At 36.0% G+C, this 23,478-nt stretch overlaps 2 protein-coding genes across 11 annotated transcripts in view; one reads left to right on the forward strand and one right to left on the reverse strand.

Annotated features, from left to right (window-relative positions):
- GIGYF2 (GRB10 interacting GYF protein 2) overlaps positions 1 to 23,478 on the reverse strand; it is a 67,527-nt gene that overhangs the window by 13,061 nt on the left and 30,988 nt on the right. The window contains exons 8-18 of one of the 3 annotated variants that reach the window (XM_067465897.1): positions 11,862 to 12,041; positions 8,989 to 9,206; positions 8,738 to 8,897; positions 8,459 to 8,656; positions 7,665 to 7,858; positions 5,725 to 5,884; positions 4,950 to 5,116; positions 4,704 to 4,795; positions 2,353 to 2,460; positions 820 to 914; positions 37 to 137 (exon numbers count right to left, since the gene is read on the reverse strand). In XM_067465897.1, coding sequence (XP_067321998.1) covers positions 37 to 137; positions 820 to 914; positions 2,353 to 2,460; positions 4,704 to 4,795; positions 4,950 to 5,116; positions 5,725 to 5,884; positions 7,665 to 7,858; positions 8,459 to 8,656; positions 8,738 to 8,897; positions 8,989 to 9,206; positions 11,862 to 12,041 — 1,673 coding nt within the window. Of the gene's footprint in view, positions 1 to 36; positions 138 to 819; positions 915 to 2,352; positions 2,461 to 4,703; positions 4,796 to 4,949; positions 5,117 to 5,724; positions 5,885 to 7,664; positions 7,859 to 8,458; positions 8,657 to 8,737; positions 8,901 to 8,988; positions 9,207 to 11,861; positions 12,042 to 23,478 lie in introns of all 3 variants that reach the window. The other 2 variants (XM_060768103.2, XM_067465896.1) reach the window with 2 other exon arrangements.
- The window catches only part of KCNJ13 (potassium inwardly rectifying channel subfamily J member 13), a 31,369-nt gene continuing 19,393 nt past the window's right edge, over positions 11,503 to 23,478 (forward strand). For 2 of the 8 annotated variants that reach the window (XM_060768105.2, XM_060768108.2), the window contains exons 1-3: positions 11,503 to 11,669; positions 12,975 to 13,082; positions 23,301 to 23,352. The gene's annotated coding sequence lies outside the window, so the exon portion shown is untranslated. Of the gene's footprint in view, positions 11,670 to 12,974; positions 13,083 to 15,852; positions 16,428 to 21,626; positions 23,353 to 23,478 lie in introns of those variants that run through there. The other 6 variants (XM_067465900.1, XM_067465899.1, XM_060768107.2 and 3 more) reach the window with 6 other exon arrangements.

Below are 23,478 nucleotides of genomic sequence, written 5' to 3' on the forward strand. Positions count from 1 at the left end.
TTGGAAAAGGGATACTCAACATATACTGTTTCTTACCTTTGCAGCTTTAGCTTTTTCAAGCTGCTGTAACTGTTCTAGAGCTGGTCCCTGAGCAGCAGCATCAATTGGGAGATCCCAGACACTGCTCCCTTCCCAAACTACAAATAAAATGGAGAAATACATTTTTTTCCAGAAAAGAGTGATCTTTTGAACTGTAGCCAATTCACTGGGCATTTAGAAATATTGCCATATATAATTTGGACCAACTCTTATCTGAAGGACCCTTTTAATTTCTAGCAAACTGCCCTCATAGCTTCTTTGTGAAATAACTTCCTTGATTTTTCAGAAATCTTGATAAAAACCTGATCGTTTAACACAACATTTTCTGTTGTGAATAAGTTCTTTTCACTGTCCTAAAAATATTTAATAAGGAGAGCAAAACTGACAGACAAAGATGCAGAAATAACCCAATGTCTATAAGCAAATAACTAATTCTAAGGACAAATTTTCTTAACAATAATGGGAATGCTGAAGATATTAAAATAAAGGACATTAATGAAGTACACAAGTCTCTTCTACACTCTTCCCTTGTTTTAAGATGTCACTCACAAAATCACAGACAATCTGATATTATATCATAACGTTGTACAGTTTATGCCAGGAGACAGAATACTACTCTGAATCATAATTTGGATTTGGGAACAGCATATTTAGAAAATAGTTTGAAGCTAAGTTTGAGATCTTGGTTCAGTGATGCCTTGCAAAGTGTTTAACAAATACAAGTTTGACCTAACGCTAGAATGCTGTCAATATCAAAAAGGTTCTATATTTAGTTCTTGCCTGTGGGCTGTGGAGCTGGCGACTGAAGTTCCCAAATTGAGCCATTGTCTGTTACAGACCTTGTTACAGGTGGCACCATGTTCTGCTCAGCTTTTCTGTAATATAAAAGTGAAGATTCAACATGATACATCAACTTTAATATAATTTCCCCCTTTCTTTCTCACTTTCTTCAAAATCAGTATTACTGTTAATTTTCCTGCTAATGTTAAATATTATTCAAATTCCAACCTTCAAAAGTATTTTAATTCTGGCCAAAACAACATCATAGTCTTCTCTGTCCCAGAGTGTGATGGAGATTCCTTATTTGGAGGCTTTTAAACAGAGGCTGGATAGCCATCTGTCAGGGGTGTTTTGAATGTGATTTTCCTGCTTCTTGGCAAATGGTTGGACTGGATGGCCCACAGGATCACTTCCAACTCTATGATTTTATTATACTAATGTAATAGTAACCTTTAACTACTAAAAACAATATATTTGGAGATGACTACGCAATACAATGAATGTGATGCACAACCACTAAATAAACTTTGACTGTTACAGGCTCTGCTTCAGAAAAGGCTAGGGCCTCAATGCAAAGGATGGAATCTAGTTGTGTACCATGCAGGTATCTGAATGCTCTCTGGGTTAACGGGAGCTCACATCAGTGAAATGAAGGACATTTTAAGTAATTTTTCTGTCCTTATATACCTTCTGCACCACCCTTATGCTGCTGTGGAGCAGATTTAGGAGGCACAGAGCTTGCAGACAGGAGGGATTCTGCAAAATAAAAATCCTTCCCCATTTCACTGATGGAAGTCTTTGGCATTCCACGAGCACACCAAATGGATACAATGTGCAATAATTCTGACCTGTCAGAGAGTGCAACTATATACATTACATATCTTCAGGGACATGTTAAGAGTACAAAATAGTAGTAGCAATAATAATAATAATAATAATACTTTGTTTCTATACCGCCCTATCTCCCCAAGAGGACTCAGGGCAGTTTACACATAAGAAGGAAGACATTCAATGCCCAAGTGAGCATAAAACATATCAATAAACAATAGAGCACAATCATAGCAGTGAGTATACCATGAAGGATTAAGCATGGAGATAAAAAATATAACAGAATAGTCAATAAGACATAATTAACTAAAACATAAATAAACATTACAACAAATACCCTCAGAGCAGTTACATTAAAATACAGTTACATTAAAAATGGCTGGTGCTAGTGTTCCTTTAAGATGTATCATGGCAGCCATATAGTGCAAGTGGAATTGGCCAGCATTCCGAATGAGTAACAAGTTTTAGTTGTCCTCCTCCTCTCTGCACACTAAAGTACATAAGTGAATTTTAAGAGTGTCTTAAAGGAGAGGAGGGTAGGGGCCATTCTTCCTTCTTTAGGAAGGGAGTTCCTGAGATGGGAAGCAATCATGGAGATGTGAACAAAAAAAATTTTTTATGGAGATGTGTTCGCAATTTCTTGTTGACTGTGGTGTGTTTACTACTGTATTATAAGTTAAATAGCCCTGAAATGTATATTCTTACCTCATTTTAAGTGCCTGGAACTGCTGTAAAAGGAGTGCCAGCTGCTGTTGTTGCTGAGATGAAAGGGCTGCTTTTTGCTGCTGTGCCATTACTTGTGCATACTGTTGTCTGTGAATGTGAATGGGAGAAGCTGACTATATTTACATAATGATTATAAATATAACTTATAGTGCATACCACAGTAATATTCCAATACATCAACAGAAATCAGAAAATACACACTTTATGAGAAATTAGAAAATAAGATAGTTTTACAGAGCAGAAGTAGCTTGAATACCCAAAAACACTATGGAACACAATTTTTGTTCCTGTGTTATAAACCTGATTTCTTAATTGGTTCTATCATAACAAAATATGGAAAAAGTTTATTAAATTGCAAAAAACTTTGTTTTTGCAAGACATACCACAGCACATTTTGCTATACTTTTTCAATGAATATTTCATTGAGTCTCAACCAAATTAACATAGTTTGTGGCAGCCACAAAAAAGAAGTTCCTGGCGTATAGCAACTACTTTCAAAGTAAATATTACACAATTGAACAGGAAATAACACTTTCAAAACAGGAACCGAAAACTTTTCAAATTTTGTTACATAGTATAATTATTCATCATAACAACTTGGATACGATTTCTTCTATGAACAGCTTTCTTTCTGTTGTTGAAGGCTTTCACGGCAGGAATTACTGGGTTGCTGTAAGTTTTTTGGGCTGTATGGCTATGTTCCAGAAGCATTCTCTCCTGATATTTTGCCTACATTTATAGCAGGCATCCTCAGAGGTTGTTTGTGTGTGTGTGTGGGGGGGGGGGGGGTTCGGGCTCCTCTTCCTGTCATTTTTAGGGCTATTGGGATGAAAATGGCCATATCTGGGTGACACATCAACCACTGTTCACCCACCAAGTTTCATAACATTTTGGTCATCCCCTGATTTTTAGAAATTTCTTTTCTTTTTAGAATTAAAATCGCCTTTAAAATTCCTCAAAAAGTATTCCCGCACTGGTCCTGCCCTATAACTTCTCCAGGAGCAGCAGCAGGGCACCACTGCTTCCTGCCAAATGTCAAAGATGCACTTCCACATCACACAGCCCAGTGCCCAACAATTACACTTTCTTCTTTACTAATTAAAAACAACAGCAAGCGACTTCTTCCAAAGCTTTTGCATTTCTTGTACTGGAAGAGGCCAGCAGCAGCAAGCATTGTCCCATTATTAGAAAAACATTCCTGTATAATCGATTGGGTAAAAACATGTTTTTTAAGATTTATTGTGGAAAATCTAACCATGTTTTGGAGGGGGGGGGCATGATTTTGGAGCATATTATTTTAAGTCTTGGCAGTTCAGAGCAGGTCATCAGCTTCACTGATTCAGAAAGTCAAGGTGACAGCTTTGGTTTTTTTGGTGATTTTTTAATTAAAAGTTACTCCTGAAGGTATAATTCTTTGGAATAGTGTTATTATTAACAACAACAGTCTTTTATGTCCTGGTGGAGGTTGGAGTTCAGAGAGAGACGATGGGTACTGTTGGCTTGGCAAATGGTAGAATTTCTCCACAGATTGAAACCCAAAACTAAGCTTTGTAGTTCTTACAACTGGCAACAGCCAAAGGATTATTAGTAATATTTATTATTACTTGAAATTCAGAAGGCAGAGAGTTTGCTGGGATTATTATTATTATTAATCTTTTAAAAGTATTTTTGGAAAGAGGGGAGGGGAGGAGGAAAAAAAGCTAAAAGGTTATGAAAGGCTCTGAGAGCCACCCAAATAGCTTTAAAGAAAAGCATACCAAGAGCAAAAAGATGCTCTTTCTTTCTCCCAAGTCCCCAAACAGGCCTGCACACTCCACCCACCCATCCCACACTTTCCTAACTTCCAGTCCTACTAATGAAAAAGAATCAAGAAAATAAAGGAAAATAAAAGAAAACTGAAAAGATTCAATGCCAGAGAGAGGCCAAGCCAAAAAATAAAGCTGAGAGCAAGCGGCAAGGCAATCGGATTAAAGCACCTCTCTAGAGCCAGGACGCACTGAGAGCAATGGAGATACTCACTCCATCAAATAGACACAGCTTGCATAAGACACGTCATGGCATTATTCTATTCTTACTGGCTCTGCAGGCAGGGCTCATACGGAACCTCCATGCGAGCACATGACAGCTTCTTTGTGTGCCATGTGATGCCGAATAGGAGAGGAAGAGCTGTGACCAGATGCTGCATGGCCCATTTCAGCCGGAAAAAAACATGGTGGCTGAGCCCTTGCCGTTACAGCCAGCCAAACAAGCCGGATTGGCCGAAGGGAACCAACCAAACTGAATCAGTGCACAAACCTAATAACTACTAGCAGATCTCAATGAAGACTTACTGTAACAAAAACTGCTGGTACTGGAGGTGCTGCATTTGATACATGGCCGTGTATTCCTGTTGTCTAGTGAGTCGTTCCTGGTCCAGTTCACCCTGTTATTGCAAACAAACTATTAGCTAAACATTAAGAACACACATCAACTATTTTAATGCATTAGGTATTTATTAGCAAGAATCTTGTTGACAATAACTCAGTGTTGTTTTTCCATTTCAGTTCCGTTATCTAAAATAAGAATTATATATTTACCAAATGCAGGGGTGGTGCTGGTCCTGGAGTAAAAGGGACCCTGCCCCACATTTTCATTATGTCTCCAAGAGGCTGGAAGTTTTCATCACATGCTCTTTTCACCAACAGCGACATTGTGAAATACCCAGCTTGGAACCACTCTGTCATCTCCTGATTACTGAATGGACCTGCAGAATCGCCCACCAACACACAACATGGTGACAAAAGGTGAAGTACATTGAAACAAGGATAGCACAGGTCTTTCCAACCTGTGGCCCCCATGTGCTTGTGCCTCCAACTTCAGAATCCCTAGTCAGCTTATTCAATGGTCAAAAGGTCTGGGAGCTGAAGTCCAAAAACACCTGGAGGGCCACAGGTTGAAAGGCATGCTTTATAGAGTGCTATATTCCCAGAACCACAGGTGATAAGCAAGAATCCATTTGGGAAACCACTGTTACATATAACAACATTTCCCAGCCTCACAGGTATGCATATTGCATGTAACATTTAAGTTTAACATTTATATTTTGCCTTTCATCCAAGGAATTCAAAATTATGTACATGCTCATTCATATGTGACTGAACCAGGACCATCTAACGGACTTTCGCGGCTGAGTAGGAATTTGAGCCAAATCTTCTCCAGTTCTAATCTGACACTTCATATAGAAGACAAGCTCAGACCATTTTATGTGCAGAAAGCACAGTGATTGACAATATTTTCATATAGGAACATTTATTCTGTTAATACTTTAGGAACATTAAACAAGTAGATAAAGAAGCAACAATAACAGCTTACCTTGAATTTCACCTTGTGGGTCTTTGTAGAACCACTTTTGCAGGGCTTCTGGATGCAATGATACTGAAGTACCCTTTGCTCTTTGCTCTTGAAGCTTGGCGGCTATTCTTTCATCATCCAGGGCACTGTCTTGCAAATATGCCACCATTTTCTCTGCTTGCTGCAGGAAGAAAAAAGGCGATATCCTAAGAATTATTTCTGGTGCTACTGTTAAATTAAACAGTCACTAGAACAAAACTACATTCAGTAAACAATATTTTTAACAATATTTTTGAGATCCACTGCTTTCCTTTCTTGAAGAATTTGGAAAACACATTTCTACTCAGACAACTATTCCAATATATGATTGTGACATGAAATCTAGACTACCACTGGATTTCCATTACAAAGAGTGCTCAAAAGAACTAAGAGCACTAAGTTATAAGGTAAAATAAAATATAATTAAAACACGGGCTCATTTTAGTTAAAAATTCATCAGATTAAAAAAAAATCAGCATCTATCAGCTACAACCTTTTTTTCCCTAACAGATGAAATGCTAATAGCCTGTCTGAACAAAAATGTTTTTACCTCCTGGCTGGTAGAAAGACAATGGATATGGAGCTAGCTTTTAGGTTTGTATATAATGTTTTAATTAACATGAAGTTTAAAAATCAGACATTAATAACACAATCTAAATGAATACACAACAGAAGATGCAAGACATCCAAAAGAAATATAGAGCAAATAGAGATTAAAAAGAGCATAGGCAAAAAACATTTCTTCAAAAGATTTTACAGAAATAATTATCAATAGTTGCAACTTTGGAATTGGAGAAATATATGGACAACCCAGAGGATCTCAGTGCTATTGATTCCATTACAAGCTTATTGTTATTATTGATTTAAACATTAAAGGAAAAGTGAAATAAAATGTTTTAAAGTATTAGTTGTATGTCATAAGCACAATCTCATAATGTATGCATCAGACTCTTGATTAAAAGGGAAATTACACAATGTTACAAAATTTGAAGAATTTTCTGTTCGTGGTTTGAAAGTGTTATTTCCTGTTTAATTCTGTTGTACTTACTTTGAAAGCAAGTAAGTAGAAACTTTATTTTTGTGGCTGTCACAAACAATTTGAATTGGTTGAGAATCAATGAGATATTCATTGAAAAATTATAGCAAAATATGCTGCAGAATGTCCCGCAAAAACAAAGTTTTTGCAGTTAAATAAACTTTTTCAATGTTTTTATGATAGAACCAATTACAAAATGACATTTATAACCCAGGAACAAAAAATCGTGTTTCATAGTGTTATTAGATACATTTTGTTCAAAATGTTTTTGAATGTAGGTATCTGATTGAACATTATTTGTAGTTTCAGAAATGAGGTTATGGTTCTCTGTCTCCAAAGTGGAATTCACAAATTTCCCTCCGGTGAACAATTTATGTGAGAAACCTGAAGCAACGCTTGTAAGATCATGTAAAACTGTAACTAGTAAACATTTGGTACTTTGCTTTCTAACATCTCTTGCTTAGAACTGAATAGGAACTGAATTTGAAGGACTCTTGCTGCTGGAGCTAATATGGCTACTAGGAAAATAATAAAATTTCTGGATACAAATAAATGTGTCTTTTGTTCAGTATATAAACAAAATTACCCAGCTACTCTCTCTCTGTTGCAGTCTTTGAGGACTAGAAGATTCCCACGAATGGTGTGCATATAGCAAGGGTTTTCAATTGGAAAATATGATTACGGATGCATGAAAATGGTTGACACTCTTCATTCAAACCATTATCTAAGTATTAATGTTGGTTATCATCATATTGTTTTTATTAAGGCACAAACAAAAACTACATGAGTAAAGAAACAAGTGACATTTCCTTCACATCTTTGGGAAAAGATAACTACCAAAATCACAAATGCAAAACAAAGTTGGTAATTCTCAGAGGTACTCTACCTGTTCTAAATGTTTAAGGCCCTCTTCATCATCAGGATCAGTAGGAATATTCCCCATCCCCGGAGCAGCTGTGACCAATGTCGGAACTGGTCTTAAGGCAGAATTTGGATTAGATTCTGATGGTGGAAGGTGAACAGGAGAAACTGCTTCTGGAAGAATCTGTGGTAAAGGCTGGGCAGCAGAAACTGGATCTACTGGGGGAGGAAATTGATATGAACTGCCCTGTTATTCTCTTGAACTTATGTATACCTCAAGAGGGAGGCAATAACCCTCCTTTGATTTGCCTACATATAATATTCTGTAGTGTGTTGGTGTAAAATAATCTGAATATGGCATCAAATTTCTTAGTTTGCAGAATCAAAAGCTATAAAAGGGAATGTTTTACACCATCAAAACAAAATTGGCAGCCTACAAGTCACAGATAATCACTTGTTGGCTTACCATATACATATCTCCTTACTTACAAAAGGAATGCTTTGGCTTCCTTGGGAGACTATACAAGTTTCATCACCTACATCTTATTAGAGGAATTGTCTTCCTTGTTATGCATATATGTACATTACAAAGGGGCTAAATAGATCAAACCAGAAGCCAAGTACTGTTTTATATTACACTTGTGTTAATGTTTGAGTAAATAGTGACACAATATACAATATTTACAATATTTCTTTAAAAGAATTATCAACAGATCAATTCTCAGTCAGCTCCACTTATTTTGTGTTGCCAACAGTTTTATAATATATGCTTTTCAAAAGTATGTTAAACCACAAACACCTCAATATTGGTTTAATTACCTTCTCTACTGGGCACTTTGGCTGGTGGGATTTCCTCTGTTTGGTTCTCTTTATATTCTTTTTTTTCTATTACTTCTAGTACACAGTCTTCCCGCCTTTCGTGCAAGCTTGTTGGTAAAGGCTCTTGTGACAAGGATTTTGGTGGAGTACCTGACCTAGTGGATGGTGAAGATTCTTTCACTGTTTCTTCTGTTACTTCTGAAATGATTGATAATTTTACTTAAATGGTCTGGGAGATGTAAGTCAAACATAAGGGGTAAAACTAAAATACTTTCTTACCTGAAACTGTTTGGTCTGTCTTAACTCTTTCCCTCACAGGGGCCTTATCCAGTTCTTTGGCTTCTTCACTGTGGCTTCCTTCTGAATCAGACCGGTCTTCCACTTCTTCAACTGGGCGGAAATCCATTTCCTGTTCCTCAGGAATTGGCTCCTTTTGAACCTTCTAAGAAAAAAACAATATATACATCAAATTTCACAGTTTTGATCACAAATAATGCACATCAAATTATGTCAAGTCCACAGTTCCTCACTTTTAAGGATAGGAATGCCCCAGATGAGTCAAAAGTCCCCATCTCTTCTTCAGCATCTTCTAAGCACCATTCAGGAAGGCTATCTCTATCATCATCCATACTGCCACTGCCACATCGTACTCTTCGGTAACCTCGTTCATCATCCCGATCTCGGAAATCAAATTCAAATCTTCTCCGTCGCTCCATATGTTCTCTCCAGCCTGCAGAACGAGGGCCGTCTAAGGGGGCGGGAAAGTTACTTTACAAAACAGTTCCATAGGGCAAGAACTTGTTTGGAAGGAGGAAAGGATGGAGGAAAAGAGGATAGGGAAAAGAGAGGACAAAGTGACAGAACTTCAGAATGTCACTAACCTGCAGTCCACCCTGAAATAGACATTTTATAAAATATTATTATTAGAATGTGGAGAATATGCCATCCTCTTCTGAAAACATGTTATTAATTTAAAGAACTGTCTCTTCCAAATTAAAGCAACCAAACCAATAAGAACTAAAAAATGAAATTCAGTTTTTTCCAGTTTTCTCAGTACACGCAACTACTGATGTCATATCATGATCAGCCATAGGGGGCAGTCTCTGCTAGTGAGACCACTCTACAAGACTTCACTGACCTAGAGATTCCAGTTCACCCAAAATAGCTTGTCACATCTTTCTAGCAGCTAACTAGTAATCCTTTTTTTCTGGGGGCTGAAGTGTAGCCTGTAATTTGTGGCCCCTAACTCAATTTATTGACTCCACCCCTGTGAAAGATTTTAGAGTTGAATCTTTGTTTTTAATAGTCGTGCAAGGCAACTGAGCTTGTGCAAGAATAAGGAAGGGTGTGGGGGGGGGGGGGAGGGATAATGTTAAAATTGGGTTCTACTAGATACTGGCTGCAATTTGTCATTAGAAATAGCTGCCAGAATACAAATGCAAACCTCTCACACATTGAATACAAAATATTTACTCAACATGCATACAGCACAATTTAATAAAAATGTAAAGGATGTGCTCTCTGCTGATATAGAGATTACTGACATATGTTTTATAGGGCTAAATAACCTGTGTGCCTTCTATCTATAGTATCCAAAATCTGCACTTGCAGTAAATTGTTCTTATTTCTGGAAATGTATGGCCTTTCTATTATATCAGATGAAACGTCTGCATGAACCAATGAGCTAAATATTAGTATTATCACATAAAATGAATAACGCCATTCTATCACGTGTCTATAAAATCTTAAATGCAATTACTTCGTAACTAATAGTATAATCTAATAGTAAGGTGGCAAAAGAATACATGCTGATTTATTTAGAAAAGTTGGCTTTAGCTTGGGTCTCTGAGTTTTAAAATTCAAGCTAAACAATCCTACTCTTCCAAAATAAGGGAAGTATTCCACCACTACATGCAACAAGTATTGAGGCATATGTGGCCTTTCACAAGGCTGCAACATAAGAAATGGCCATCAGATCAGCCCAGAACTGTGGACACTAATTAACAGTCACTTTCTAGGGATACAGGCAGGAATGTTTCCAGATCTGTCTGACAATTTGTGATTTCTACAAACAACGCATTTGCTCTGCCACTGAAACAGGCCCTGCTTTAGATACAACTGTCATCTCCCTTGAAAATTTGCCACACTGCTGAAGGCTGGAGCTGATTGACTTTCATAATATGTGGAGGATCATAGGATTTTCACTCTTGCTACATCATACTAGTCACTGTAATGCAGTGATTAGGGAGATACAAGGTCCATATGCTCAATGAACCATGAAATCCATCGTTGTTGTGAGAAGGGAGGAGAAAGCTATGTGCACTACCTTATGTTCAGAGGAGGAGAGGCAGAATAAAATTTTCATTATCAAAGCAAACATAATGCTATGAAGATTCAAATTAAAATTGGTGTGCCTGAGGCCTAAAAGCACTAGATTCTATCTGATCTTGGAAGTCAAACAGGTTGAGTCCTGGTTAGTACTTGGATGGCAAACTACCAATGAATGCCAGACTTTATTTCACAGGAAGGAATTGATAAACCAAATTGCAATATTTCTTGCCTAAGAAAATACATGAAGTTGCCATAAGTCAACAGATGACTTGAAGGCACATATGGACACACAATGGTGGACAAACATACCTGAAAAATGGGCTTAAACACTGTATCTAATCCCTGCTTAAAGGAATGTAGCTCTTCGAAATTGGCATTTCAGTTCCATGATCAGTAAGATCCCAAAACAATTATCTGCAAATTAAAGGGAAACTGAAAGAATATTCTAATATTTGACAAAACGCAGCATTATCTGCAATGAACATTTATTTCTGCCTCTTGTCAAATAGCAGAAAGTAGCCAATAACCGCTTTGCCTCAGGACCTGTTATACAGACAGTTATTTAATAGAATCATAATGCCATAAATGGATTGCAATCATCCATGTCCTAAGTAAAACCCTCACATCTGACCATCATGAGGTGCTGGTTCAGCTGCTTTAATACTATCCAACTTAAGACACACTGCTGCTTTATTGTGCATTTATCAGTTACATCTGACGTCAGGCAGACACACAATGCTGCATTCTCTACAACAAAGATTTCTTTCCACTTTTATCCGAGTAGAAGGAGCTATCTGAAAATACTTTTGCTTCAAGATCTAGGGTGATTTGAAAAAGAAATAAGACGGGAGATAATTTAAAGGAAAAAGAATCAGATAAGGTAAGGAGAGTTCTCTTACTCTTTAGTAATTCTGGAAAAAATAGACTAAGAAAAACATTTTTTTCCAAAAACTTTACATGGATGACTGCCAACACAAAGAAGCCTTGCAATTTTTTGTGATGAGAACTATTCACTCCTGGTTTGTTCATTTCTTTAATAGTGTCTAGTTCTCCCTTCTATATTTCTTCTCACCTGGACTATGGGGACGCCACCTCTCACCATCTCTTCGTGAACCAGCAAGTCGCCATCCACCATCTTCCTCCTCACCATTTTGCTCTTCTCTGAAGATGCGCCAGTTCTCGCTCTCAGAGCGTATAAATTCGTGCTTCCTTCCTGCTGTTACAGTTACAGAATCTTCAAAGTTTGGTCTTACTGCAAACAAAATTAAGAATTCAGCTGATGAGTCTGCTCATTTTGAATGGCATCTATAATACAATTTAGAAATGCACAATTTGAATTGCACAGTGTTAAGATAAAACAACGGAAGACCAAATATAGTGTTTCTTTGCTTTTCTCCTAATGATAGGTTTATTTTCTTGAAGCTATTGTCATTATTTTTGTGCAGTAAAAACAAATTTAGCATTTTAATCTTCAACAAGAAGATTTAGTAAAATAGCTAAGCACAGCTGTAACCATTTAAGAATGTCAAAAGTTCACTCTGCAACAAGTGATGGAAAAGCATCTGCAAAGTTTGTTTGCATAAACAGATGCCACCTGATGTTCAATGAGATTGCTTTACTATACTTCAGAGGTATCAAGACACTATTCCTGGTCACTGCAGAGTTTATAATGGCACAAGGATCCTGTTGTTCTTTGAATGGGAGGTGTTTTAAGCCCTGCATATTCTGAATCAATAGAAAAGTTCTATTTTCTGTTAAAAACATCCTATAAAGTATAAATCAACATAATGTTCTACTAAATAAAAATATGTAAAACCTGTAAAGGATGTCTTTAAAAGAAGCATGTGTTCCACCAGGAATTGTTTAGTAAAATTTGGCTCTATATGCCGGGTATTATATTTGTATTATTTGCAGAATACTTCAACTTATGTTATACATTGTTATGTACTATATATACTTATGTATACATCTAAAAATTTTAATTAAAAAATAACACAAAAAACCTGGATAGACTTGTTCATGGATCAATGTAAGTAGTGTACCTTAACTCTTATTTATAAAGGAACTATCCCCTTCTCTTATGTAGAGTGACAAAAGGTAAGAGTGTAGTCCATCCCGTGGAAAACTAGAAGAAATAATACTCTCTACTCTCTTTGTTGTGGCACCACATCTTACTTTTTTGAAGGTCCTGACTGGAAAATAATGGCGACGGCAGCAGTTTAGCATGTGCTCACAAAGGAATGCTGACAGAATAGAGGGACTTGGCACTGCTTTTAGATTCTCCCAGGACCAGGTAAGCTCTTGCCTTTCATCACTCTACTCAGGGAAGGGGATGGTTTGTTTTTTGACAAGAGTTAATACTGACAAGAGTTAATACTACACCTTAATTTTCACTAAGCAAAAGACATTAAAAAATTCCTGGGTGTGCAAATGGTGGCAGCCTGGAGGTAACTAGTCGTCTGAGGTGATGCTGGTGCTTTTCTCTGCAGAATGACCCTCAACTTATTCACAGATCATATCGAATTCCATCATTTTGCCCCCAAAACTTTCCTTGGACTTATGTATAAGGTCGCCTTATGCATGCGTATATATAGCAAATAGTAATATACAGACAGTGTTTATATGACAGCATCTGAAAACAAAAACTGAAGACTATACACTGCCTAAGCTCTAGTTTATTTTATGGACTGGAGGTGTAAACATTAGTGGGAAATGGTTCAGTCTTGCAGTCTATAAAGGAGCATTAGGGAAAGTGCCATTCTCCTGAATTGGAATTTCATAAAATTTAAAAGAACTTTAGTGGGCAGGCACCATGCCCACTTTAGGGTTACAATCCCTAAGCACACTTATTAGGGAGAAAGTCACAAGAATTCAGTAAAACTTGCTTCTAAATAAATGTGCAAACAAACAAGAAGTTGTGGAACAACTAAAACTTGTTTAATAAGAAGTAATAAATTTTAAATGTGGAGCACAGTCAAATCAGAATATAACTTTATGATTTTTTTTAATAAACTGAACTAAGAACAGTTTCACATAATTACATCCTGAAGTTCCTGAAAAGAACTAGCTAGGAGGGATCTGTGATTCCTAGTTCACATTTAAAGTGTGCACGGAAAAATATGCTTGTGTACTATTTAAAATGTTACATGTACACATGTCGTTTATACCCCTAGCACGTTCACTGTATTGGTTTTAAATTACTTGGCAGAGTGGTCCGTGTTTGGCTATGATTTCCCAGGATGAAAAGAAAAAAAGAAAAAGATCTGTGGCTTTGCCTCAAACTAATTGACTGGACTTCCTGAGGAGCAGGAGCAGTGAAAGGGCACCTGCATTCCATGTCTGACCCAAAGCCAGCAATGGTGTTTATGGAAAAGTTCAGATACAACAAAGACATCCAGCCAACAAACTACAGCTATGTAATTTGAAGTTTTAAAAGAGGCTAACTTCAAAGTACTGAAGTGGTTTTTGGGAACACAATCTTTTGAGAACTTGTTTATTGAGGATTTAAGAAGAACTAGAATAGCAACCAACAATGTCAACAAACTTTCTATAAGATATTACAAATAATCATTCCGTTTTGTACTATAGTAAGATCCTTTATTTCATAGCATCTCTCTCATGCTGTAATAATATGCAGAACTAACACTGTTTTCAAATCACTTCAAGTATTATGAGCAAATTTCCCGGAGAAAATGCAGTGTGCGGTGTTGTGGTATTAAGACTTTTTTCAAGAGGAAGAAAAGAAAGTCAGATAAACACCCAAAACTCACCAAGGGGAATATAAGGAGGTGGCTACAATTTCTAGGAGGGACTCAGATCAAATCTGGTCATTTGTATTTCAGATTTGTCAATGAATTAATCACAGCTTTCCCATAGAAAAGCTATGGGGGAAGGGGAAGCTCGGGGCATTCTTATGAAAAGAAGCCTTTATACAACTGCATTCATATATTTCAATATCACATGTCTATTCTTTCAGATAAAGAAGTGCAACTTTCCATGACACTTCTTGCACATAGTCTTGCACAGATTACTGAACTTAACAGATGAAGTAAGAAAGCTTCCCAACTGCATAGTGGCATTTCTGCTCTTTCCTCTAGCCAAAAGTACATTTTTGTGCTTCATTTGTGCTAATTGTAAAAGATGTACCATGAAAATAACAGAAACATATAAAAGGACAAAGCCAGTTTTTATTCCACAAAATAGGTATTGAAGTATAAAATTGAAAGCTGCCTGTAATAAAGAAACAACCTATACCATGCTATACTAAGAGGTACAAGCAAAATGAAAATATACTGCAGGATTTTCAATATGACGTATCCTTACAGCCATGAAGGTCACGGTCATGTCTCAGTTCAACGGTGCTGTGTCTCAACATGTATTAAAATGTTCTTTACTAATGAAATTAAGAATTAATGTTTTGCATTTTGTGGGAGGTTTTAAAAGGAAAAAACATGAGAGAGATTTCAGTTTCTAAGTAGCATTATATTGGTCTACATTAATAATTTTCACAGCAGGTCTTCAGAAGTTTTACAGCAAACAATCACAGTCTTTGTTTCACAGATCCTCTTAGGGCTGACGTTCGATCAAAGTCCTCACATCAGCAGCTAACTTAGGAAAAATGTGAAATGCTGGTCTGCATTACAAAGCTGCCCTCACAAATCATGCAAGTGGTTCTGGAAGCTGGACATTGTGGGCCTAATTTTAGCCACTGTCTTTACATTTAAAAAGCAAATCCACACAGGATTTCTTCTGAACAGAATAGACTTATTCACTGTAAATTTGTGGTGCATTTTTTCACCTTCAGTCCAATATTAATTGCACAGAACATGTTAATTTGTCCCAAATTTAAAGACAATCATATGAACAAATAATGAATCAGCAAATTTCTTTAAAAAAACAAAGAGATATTAGAAAGATGTCCTGAATTTAAATTTAGATGTAAAGGATTTAATACTGATTTTTACATTTGATATATAATGCACTGATAATTCCTATTGCATTTATATCAGATTAATAAATATCATACTGATAACCCTGATGTTAGTAAGACATGAGTATAAAAAAATCTTAAAAAGAGGAAAGCAAAATAGAAGCATCATCTTACTCTAAGCTGCTTGACTTAGAAGGAAATATATCTGATAGTATGAATTTTAAACAACTATCACAAGAAAAGCTGAATGGAAAACAGATCTGAGGAATTTCATTCCTTTGAACCTCCAAGTAAAACCCTAAGTAAGATTATGCAAACCTAAAAACCCTATCCTGATTAAGAGGGGAAAAATGCACCCCTTTCTCCAAGTTCTTGTAGATTTCTCCACAGCTGCTAGGGGATGTGTTGGGTAAAGAAAGCTCTAACAAATCAGCATTCTTTTCCACATGACCACAGCTAATTGGCCCCCCTGCAGACCAAATGACCAATCACATCAGCATCATATGAAAACCAACCCCCCCACATTATAAACTGTGGAATGAGACCTGTCAGCCCATTTTGAAGAAACATCCTTCAAAACCGGTTGTCAAAGGGGGCTTCTTCCTTGCATTGGGATCACTGTACAGAGAAACGCCTGGTGTACTTATATCCAAGGCATCTACCTTGCTCCCTTTCCCCGCCGGACAGACAAGAGCTACAAAGATACTGGTAAGTACATGAGACTAACAGAACACTCTGTTATAACACTAAGATACCCTGCTGTGTGCTTTAGTTTTTCTAAAAACAAAAATACGTTAAAGGTTTGAGAAAGGCATGTTAAAAAATACCAGTAATCCAAAAACACAAACTTTACTGTGGGATTTTCCCAAAGTAGATGTATTGTTGAAGGCAACTTCGAGGGCAAAATTCCATTAAGAAGCATATCTTCTGTGCAGGAAAGTACTGAAAATAATATCAGAATGCTATATATTTTTATGACTTAAATAACGTGTGAAGCAAAAACTACATTTTAGAGGGGCTTTTCTTTTTTTAACAGAACCACTTTTTCTCTGCTAAAGATTCAGATTTTAATTACTACTGAAGTTGAGTACCTATGATCAAATTATTGTAGAGTCTTAAAAGAGGTATGTCAATTTTACCTGAGTAGCAGATGTAAAAACATGCACTTCTTAAAGAATCCTGATTTTGACTTAGTACTTGGCATGTGATTTTGAAAAGAAAAGAAAAGCAGTAGCTGCAGCAGTTAAAAGAACCAGATCTGTAAATACTTAAATTCCAAACACTCTCTATTCTTGTTTTTTAAAGGCTGTAAAAAATACAATGCTGACATTTGTAATGAATCACAAATTCATTATTTCATGAATGGCAAGAACTACAAAATGAATGGACATTTGTGTAGCGGTGTAGATTATTGCAAATTGACATTTGTGTAGCTATGTACATTACTGAAAATAAATACTCATTTCTTCTTAACTATCAAGTTAATAATTTAAGTGATTCTGTTGTGTAAACCTGGGAGTATTTCTACTCAGCAAATGAAAAAACTCTTTGCTGTGTTGGATAAAAATAAAATTCTGAAACCATTATTTAACATTTCCTTATTGAGATTCTTTGAACTTTCACATGTGTCCCCTTCGGATATTCTATAAATTCTAAACAGTGTTATCATTGAAATAGCACATGATTTTTGACTATGACTTCTTGTTCACATACATCATTTTCACTTCCATTCACTGGAGAACCATGAAAATCAAAGGAGAGAAATACATGTACTGCATAATTATGTTATTCTATGAACAACAGCTTTTTATGGGTAATGTTTTGAAACTTCAAAAAATATACATGTAAAATAACTCTTACATCTATAATGCTGACAAAAGACTAGCACAATCTTTATTATTCAATGACATAGTCAAGTTAATCTTGTCCGGTGTGCAAAAGGATCTATCTTGTAGCACCTTTGCTATTCACATACAGACTCCACTCATAGCTTCAAGGGTTTATACTTAAGTACTTCATCCAGCTGATGAAGCAGGCTTAAATCAATGAAAGGTACCAACTTTTTCTCATTCCCAAATGTACTGCAAGATCCTTTTGCACGAAGATTATATGTTATATTTTGCAATGTTGTATTTGTGCAGCTATCTGTAAGACCTATTCTAAAGAAATATACCTTGGTAACATAAAAGTTTAAGACTACATTATTTATTGTGTGCACCTGTTAGTGTACCAGGATTCAACTACGTCTCTAAAATGCAGCATTAATTTTAAGCATCCAAGGCAAAATGTTATTAAATGTAAAAGGATGAAGGTAACTGAAGAAACAGTCATTTAAGGGACCTGCCCTTCCTTTTCATGATGCTGGTTTCTTCCATTTCACCACATTGACCTCAGCCCTGGCAGTTGAGATAGTTCAAAATATGGCACTAAGCTATGTTTGTTGAACATAGGTGCATGTGTGTACACAAACACATATCTGGATTTATAAAACAGGAATATTCACTTGAATTGTGACAGGTATTACTAGAACAATTAGTTCACACCACAAGGAGAGAATGGAAGGTCTCGCTCCTTGACTACATACTTGGGAGATAGTTTACTTACTCTATGCAAATAGTGAACTTTTTTAACAGAGAATAGCATTTCAAATATATTACAGGTCATCGTACTAGTGCACCAGGCCATTAAAAATCCCTACGAATAGCAATAATGTACACCCTCAAACTTCTGCAAGAGCATTCAATTCCAAGGCCTTTACATCACCTACTTTGCATGATCCTTTACATTCATTACTCTGTAAGAACAGCTACAGGAAGAGTTACTATGATCCTTAACAGCAGTTGAAAAACAATTTATTCCTTCTCAGCTGACATATTTTCTGGAGACCCAAATACATTACTTCAAGGTAAATACTATGTGTTCAACTTGAATTCAAGGTAAAATCACTATAGTTTTGATAAATCTTATTGAGGAATAAATTGATGGAGCCACTTTTACAGTGATTATCAACTAGGAGAATACATTTAATGAACACCTTAAGAAAAATATATCCTTCATGAAACTGTATTCAAAAAATATTCTAAACAAATGTTTTGAATTATTTAACTTCAAAATATAATGTTCACCATAGGACAAAAACTTTGCATATTTAGTGTTACATCTTGCTCTGTAATACTGTTCAGAAAGCCAATATTTTAAATCTTATAAAGCATACATTTTCTAAAAATGGACTGGTGTGTAACAGCAGGAAAGGAAACAATCAAATGGGCAAAATTTGACTGCATTCAGTGTCACTGACCAGAGGTATAAGGTGGGCTTACATAGTCAGGCAGGATACAGACACTCTATTCCTAAACTTCCTGTAGATATTATTGCCGTGCTCTGAAATTTCTCTCCATGAACTCAAGACACATATTTCTTTTCTAAACATTAAATAGAAGCTGTGAATTTCTAAACCCATGTTCAGATTATGCTCCAATTACAGAAGATTAGGGACATGGGAACAACATGACCAAAAACAGAAGTTTTATTCTTAGAAGCCATAACTAGTATAGAAATGAAGAATTTACACCAGCTACATACGGTTGCAAAATATTTCAGTGAATTAAAAATGTAATGGTGGAAGATGCAATGAATATTTCATTTTAATTGATTTGAGTCTTCGAGTTTCTGGAGAGGACATTCAGCCTCTATTAATGTTCAAGCACTTCAAAAGTCCTAATTCTAGTGGCACCCAACAAGCATAACATATTAGGTCGTTGATGAAATTTTTAGTAACTGAAGTTGAGGTTCTGAATTACCTAAATGTGTATACAGGGGCAACCTGCAGGATTTTTGCATTTCATTTTCGATGCTTTGTTCAGACTGAAGGGTGTGACCAGTGTGTTGACATTTAATTTAAAAAGAAAAACAAATTAGAGGTTATCAATATTTATGTAACTATACACCAATTAAAAAGATAATTTTTAAAAATCACGAAGTTAAACTAGAAAATGGATCATGTGGACCAAGGGCTAGAGTCAGCTCATCAACCATAATGTAAGAAAAAGGGAACAACCAATTACTCCATTATAATTTCTTTTGTTGGCAGTTATCTACTTTGAATACTATAGTCATTTTAGGTACTGCTCACAATTACACATTTTCTAAGTAGAAAGTGGTTGAAATTGCTAGAGCTTCACTATTTGTCTTTTAGAAGTGTCCAGCAGACTTGTCATAATTAGACTTTCAAAAGCTTCTGACAAATATCTCATTAAAGCCCTCTGAATATTTTTACAACAGCTTAATAAAGAACAATGGCTAAAGGCAAGGTACTAATTGATAGCTTTCAGAACCATGGATGTAATCAGTAGTGTATCTTAAAATACGTACTGATGTGTGATTTGATTTACTCATAAATTACATGGAGTCAGGTGTTCAAAGATTTGTGGATGAATTGCTCAGTTTGGTTTTTTAAAATCCACATTAAATACAAAGTATTTTCCAACTTATAAAGTAACAACATTCCATGTAACAAAGTGTTAACAAAGACTGAGCCAAACAATCCCAATCAATATATGCCGATAGAATCCAAGCATAGATCTCAATGAAAATCTACAGCAATAAAAATGCTAAAATTCATCATAGGGATTATCAGCAAATACATGCATTAAATAGAATGAAAGTATTGTGAGGTTTGTACAGATATCTACACTGCAGAAATATTTGAAAAGTTTAGAGTTCTGGTCACTCTCCCACCCACCGCGCCCCTCAAACGCTTGTAGCCTTTTAAAAGGTACAGAAAAGAGCAGCCAGAATATCCAAAAATATGTAGCATTTTAAAAGGTACAGAAAAGAGCAGCCAGAATATCCCCAATATTCTTGGGGAGACAGGTTCTTTATTTTCAAACTCCACATTTCATAAATTAGAAAGGCAAACTGCTAGGAACAACAAGCCAAAAGGAAAATATTGGCTGAGTTGCAAGTGAATTGTTTCTTTTGCTCCAATGTTTGTTTAAGTGTACTTGTAGTACATATATAATCATTGCTGCAATCCTCTCAGGAACCCTACTGCACTGGAGAAGTTTCTTTTCCCCGTTCATCTTTCTCTCACTTACAAAGTAGAAATACAATCCCGTAAAGGAAAATATACTTTTGTTATGTGTCACATCTACTTGATCTCAAGTACCTGCAAGAGATCCTAGCTCATCACAATATTTATCATATAAGTGAATGAATATTCATAAACATGACATAATACCAGCATTTTAATTAACATTTCTCTCTTCAGCAGTTATTTAAATTTTACTGTTATAAGGTTTTAATACAAATACTAAAAACTCCATATGGAGAGAAAAAGCAGGATATAAGCTAATAATAATAATAATAATAATAATAATAATAATAATAATAGTTTGGTTTAAAAAAAGAAGAAGACCTCTATTCTAAGTGGTCTTCCTGTGAGTCACTTGGGGCTTGCAGATTCCTTTGTGTTCAAAGAGCTCACCATATTGGTGTAAAGGAATGGTGTGTGCATGCCCATCCAGACTACTCCCTCCCATTAGCTCAGACAACTTCAATTTCAAACCTGTCATCTGGACACTGACAATTATTCTAAAATGGCACTAAAAAGATACTTTCTAAAACTATTTGGAAAATATTATGTCACATTAAACATTATCCAGAGTACGTTGATTTAAATATTACCATTTTGTTCAATACTTGAGTAATTTTCCTCTTTTTTTGAAACTAATGTGGAATTTGTGTAAATTGGGGAGCTTATGTCAAGTTGGAATAAAACTTTGTTCTTTCTGCCGAAGCAAAAGCTGAGCTGTGAATCAGGGAGCCAAGAACTTTTCCTTCTGCTATAAACTCAGTCTCAGTGAACTAATAATAATATGGGAAAAATAATACTGACCTATTTTATAGGGCTATTGCAAAGATGACTGAGATAATGTATAAGAAGCACTTTGAACACTCTAAAGCACTACAAAAGGCTAAGTATTACTATTATTCTTCACTGCCCCATCAGATTATTCAGCTGCTTATGTTTCTGTATCCCAGTGCTACTAACCACACATCTTTATCAACACTTACTTTCTAATCTATAGGAATTTAGTAAGATTATTTACCAGTTCTTCCCAGCCCTTTAAGAAACACAGCAGAGGTGGACAGAGTGCAGTCATGTAGGCTGCATGCAAATTCATAGGCTCTATGTTGAGAGCCTTAGCTATTGCTAAAAAAAATCGGAGTGGAAGTGGCTAGCTCTAGAACAATGCTTCCTTCTCAACCTGTGGGTCCCCAGGTGTTTTGGCCTACCTCTCCCAGAAATCCAAGCCAGTTTACCAGCTGTTCGGATTTTTGGGAGTTCACATTAAATAAAGGCCAAAACATCTGGGAACCCACAGGTTGAGAACCACTGCCTTAAAGGAAGAGAAGAGAAGCTTCTCATGGACACGATTAGCCACCTAACTGTTGTTTGGGGGAAGATCCAGTCGTCAAAATAGGCTCATAAAGAAACTGGGCATGTCAGAATGGTCATTTTCTAAAGTGACCTTGATACTTTTAAAAGGGGCACTGACCTTGTATACCTGAAAAGGCTCAAGTCTGGCCCCCAGACTCCTAGAAATGCAATAAATAAATAAATGGATGCAGCTTGCCAAAGTTCAAAGACAATGGCCCCTGAATCCAGCAATTCCATCCCTGGAACACAGAGTAGAATGTTTTGGTTGAGAGAATGGTGTTCTATGAATACAGTCATTCCCAGCCTTTGGTCCTCCAGTTGACTTAAGCTCCCACACTTCCTAGCAGCTGGTAAGATGACTGGGATTTCTGGGAGTTGAAGTCCAAACACCTGGAGGACTAAAGGTTGGGAACAATGTCCTAGGTGATCAACATCAGAGGAGTTTTGGACAGCCAGTCACCTCTATACTTTAAAGACATTTATTCTAGGGAAAGCAGTTACTTTTGCTAAATGATCCAGAAATTATAAATACTTTAGGTAACCAGCATACAGTTTTGTTAAAGTTCAATTTCTTTAAAGTTAATTTTTAAATCTTTCTTATACATGCTGAAAACATATACCATATTCTGCTTTTAGATAGCATGTAAATATAATAAACAAATAAAAATGTAATTTCTAGTTTCTACACAGAAGAGAGCATGTCATTCACATATTTATGACTACATCAAGTTTAAAAACAAAAATGTAAAATGACTGAATCGCTGTAGAACTGCAGACAATATAGTAAAAGGGAAAGCAAGCAAAAAATCACTAGATATTAGTTTTGCATTTTATTATGTTACTACCTTTAAAATTCTGAGTTTTCTAACATCGAAAGGAAATGGCTAATAGAGACCCAGAGGTTTTTTAAGGAGTAGGTTTAGAGTTACTAAACTTCCAGGGGAACAAAAGCTGCAAAAGGCATAACTAAGAACTTAAAGTGAAAAATAGTATGCAATTGTACCCTTATTGACAACACAAAGAGGCCGGATCCTATGTACCTGGCAAATTTGGTTTAGAATTGGACATTTTTTCCTCAGGACTTGCTTACAGTTTATATAATATTTTACATATTATTCTCTATCCCCTTTTTAATGCAGCTTTACATCATCACTGGCCTGAGTATGTTCAGCAGAAGAGGCTGTATCCCAGGTACCACAATTCTAGACAGTAAAAATATCGTGGTGGTAGCAGTAAAATTGAGGTTGAAATCTCACAAAAATTAATCATGAGGAAAATTCTATGGAATAAATATGACAGAAAAACTTGGGAGATCAC

The sequence above is a fragment of the Anolis sagrei genome, chromosome 3, assembly GCF_037176765.1.
Source record: "Anolis sagrei isolate rAnoSag1 chromosome 3, rAnoSag1.mat, whole genome shotgun sequence".
Classification (NCBI taxonomy): domain Eukaryota; kingdom Metazoa; phylum Chordata; class Lepidosauria; order Squamata; family Dactyloidae; genus Anolis; species Anolis sagrei.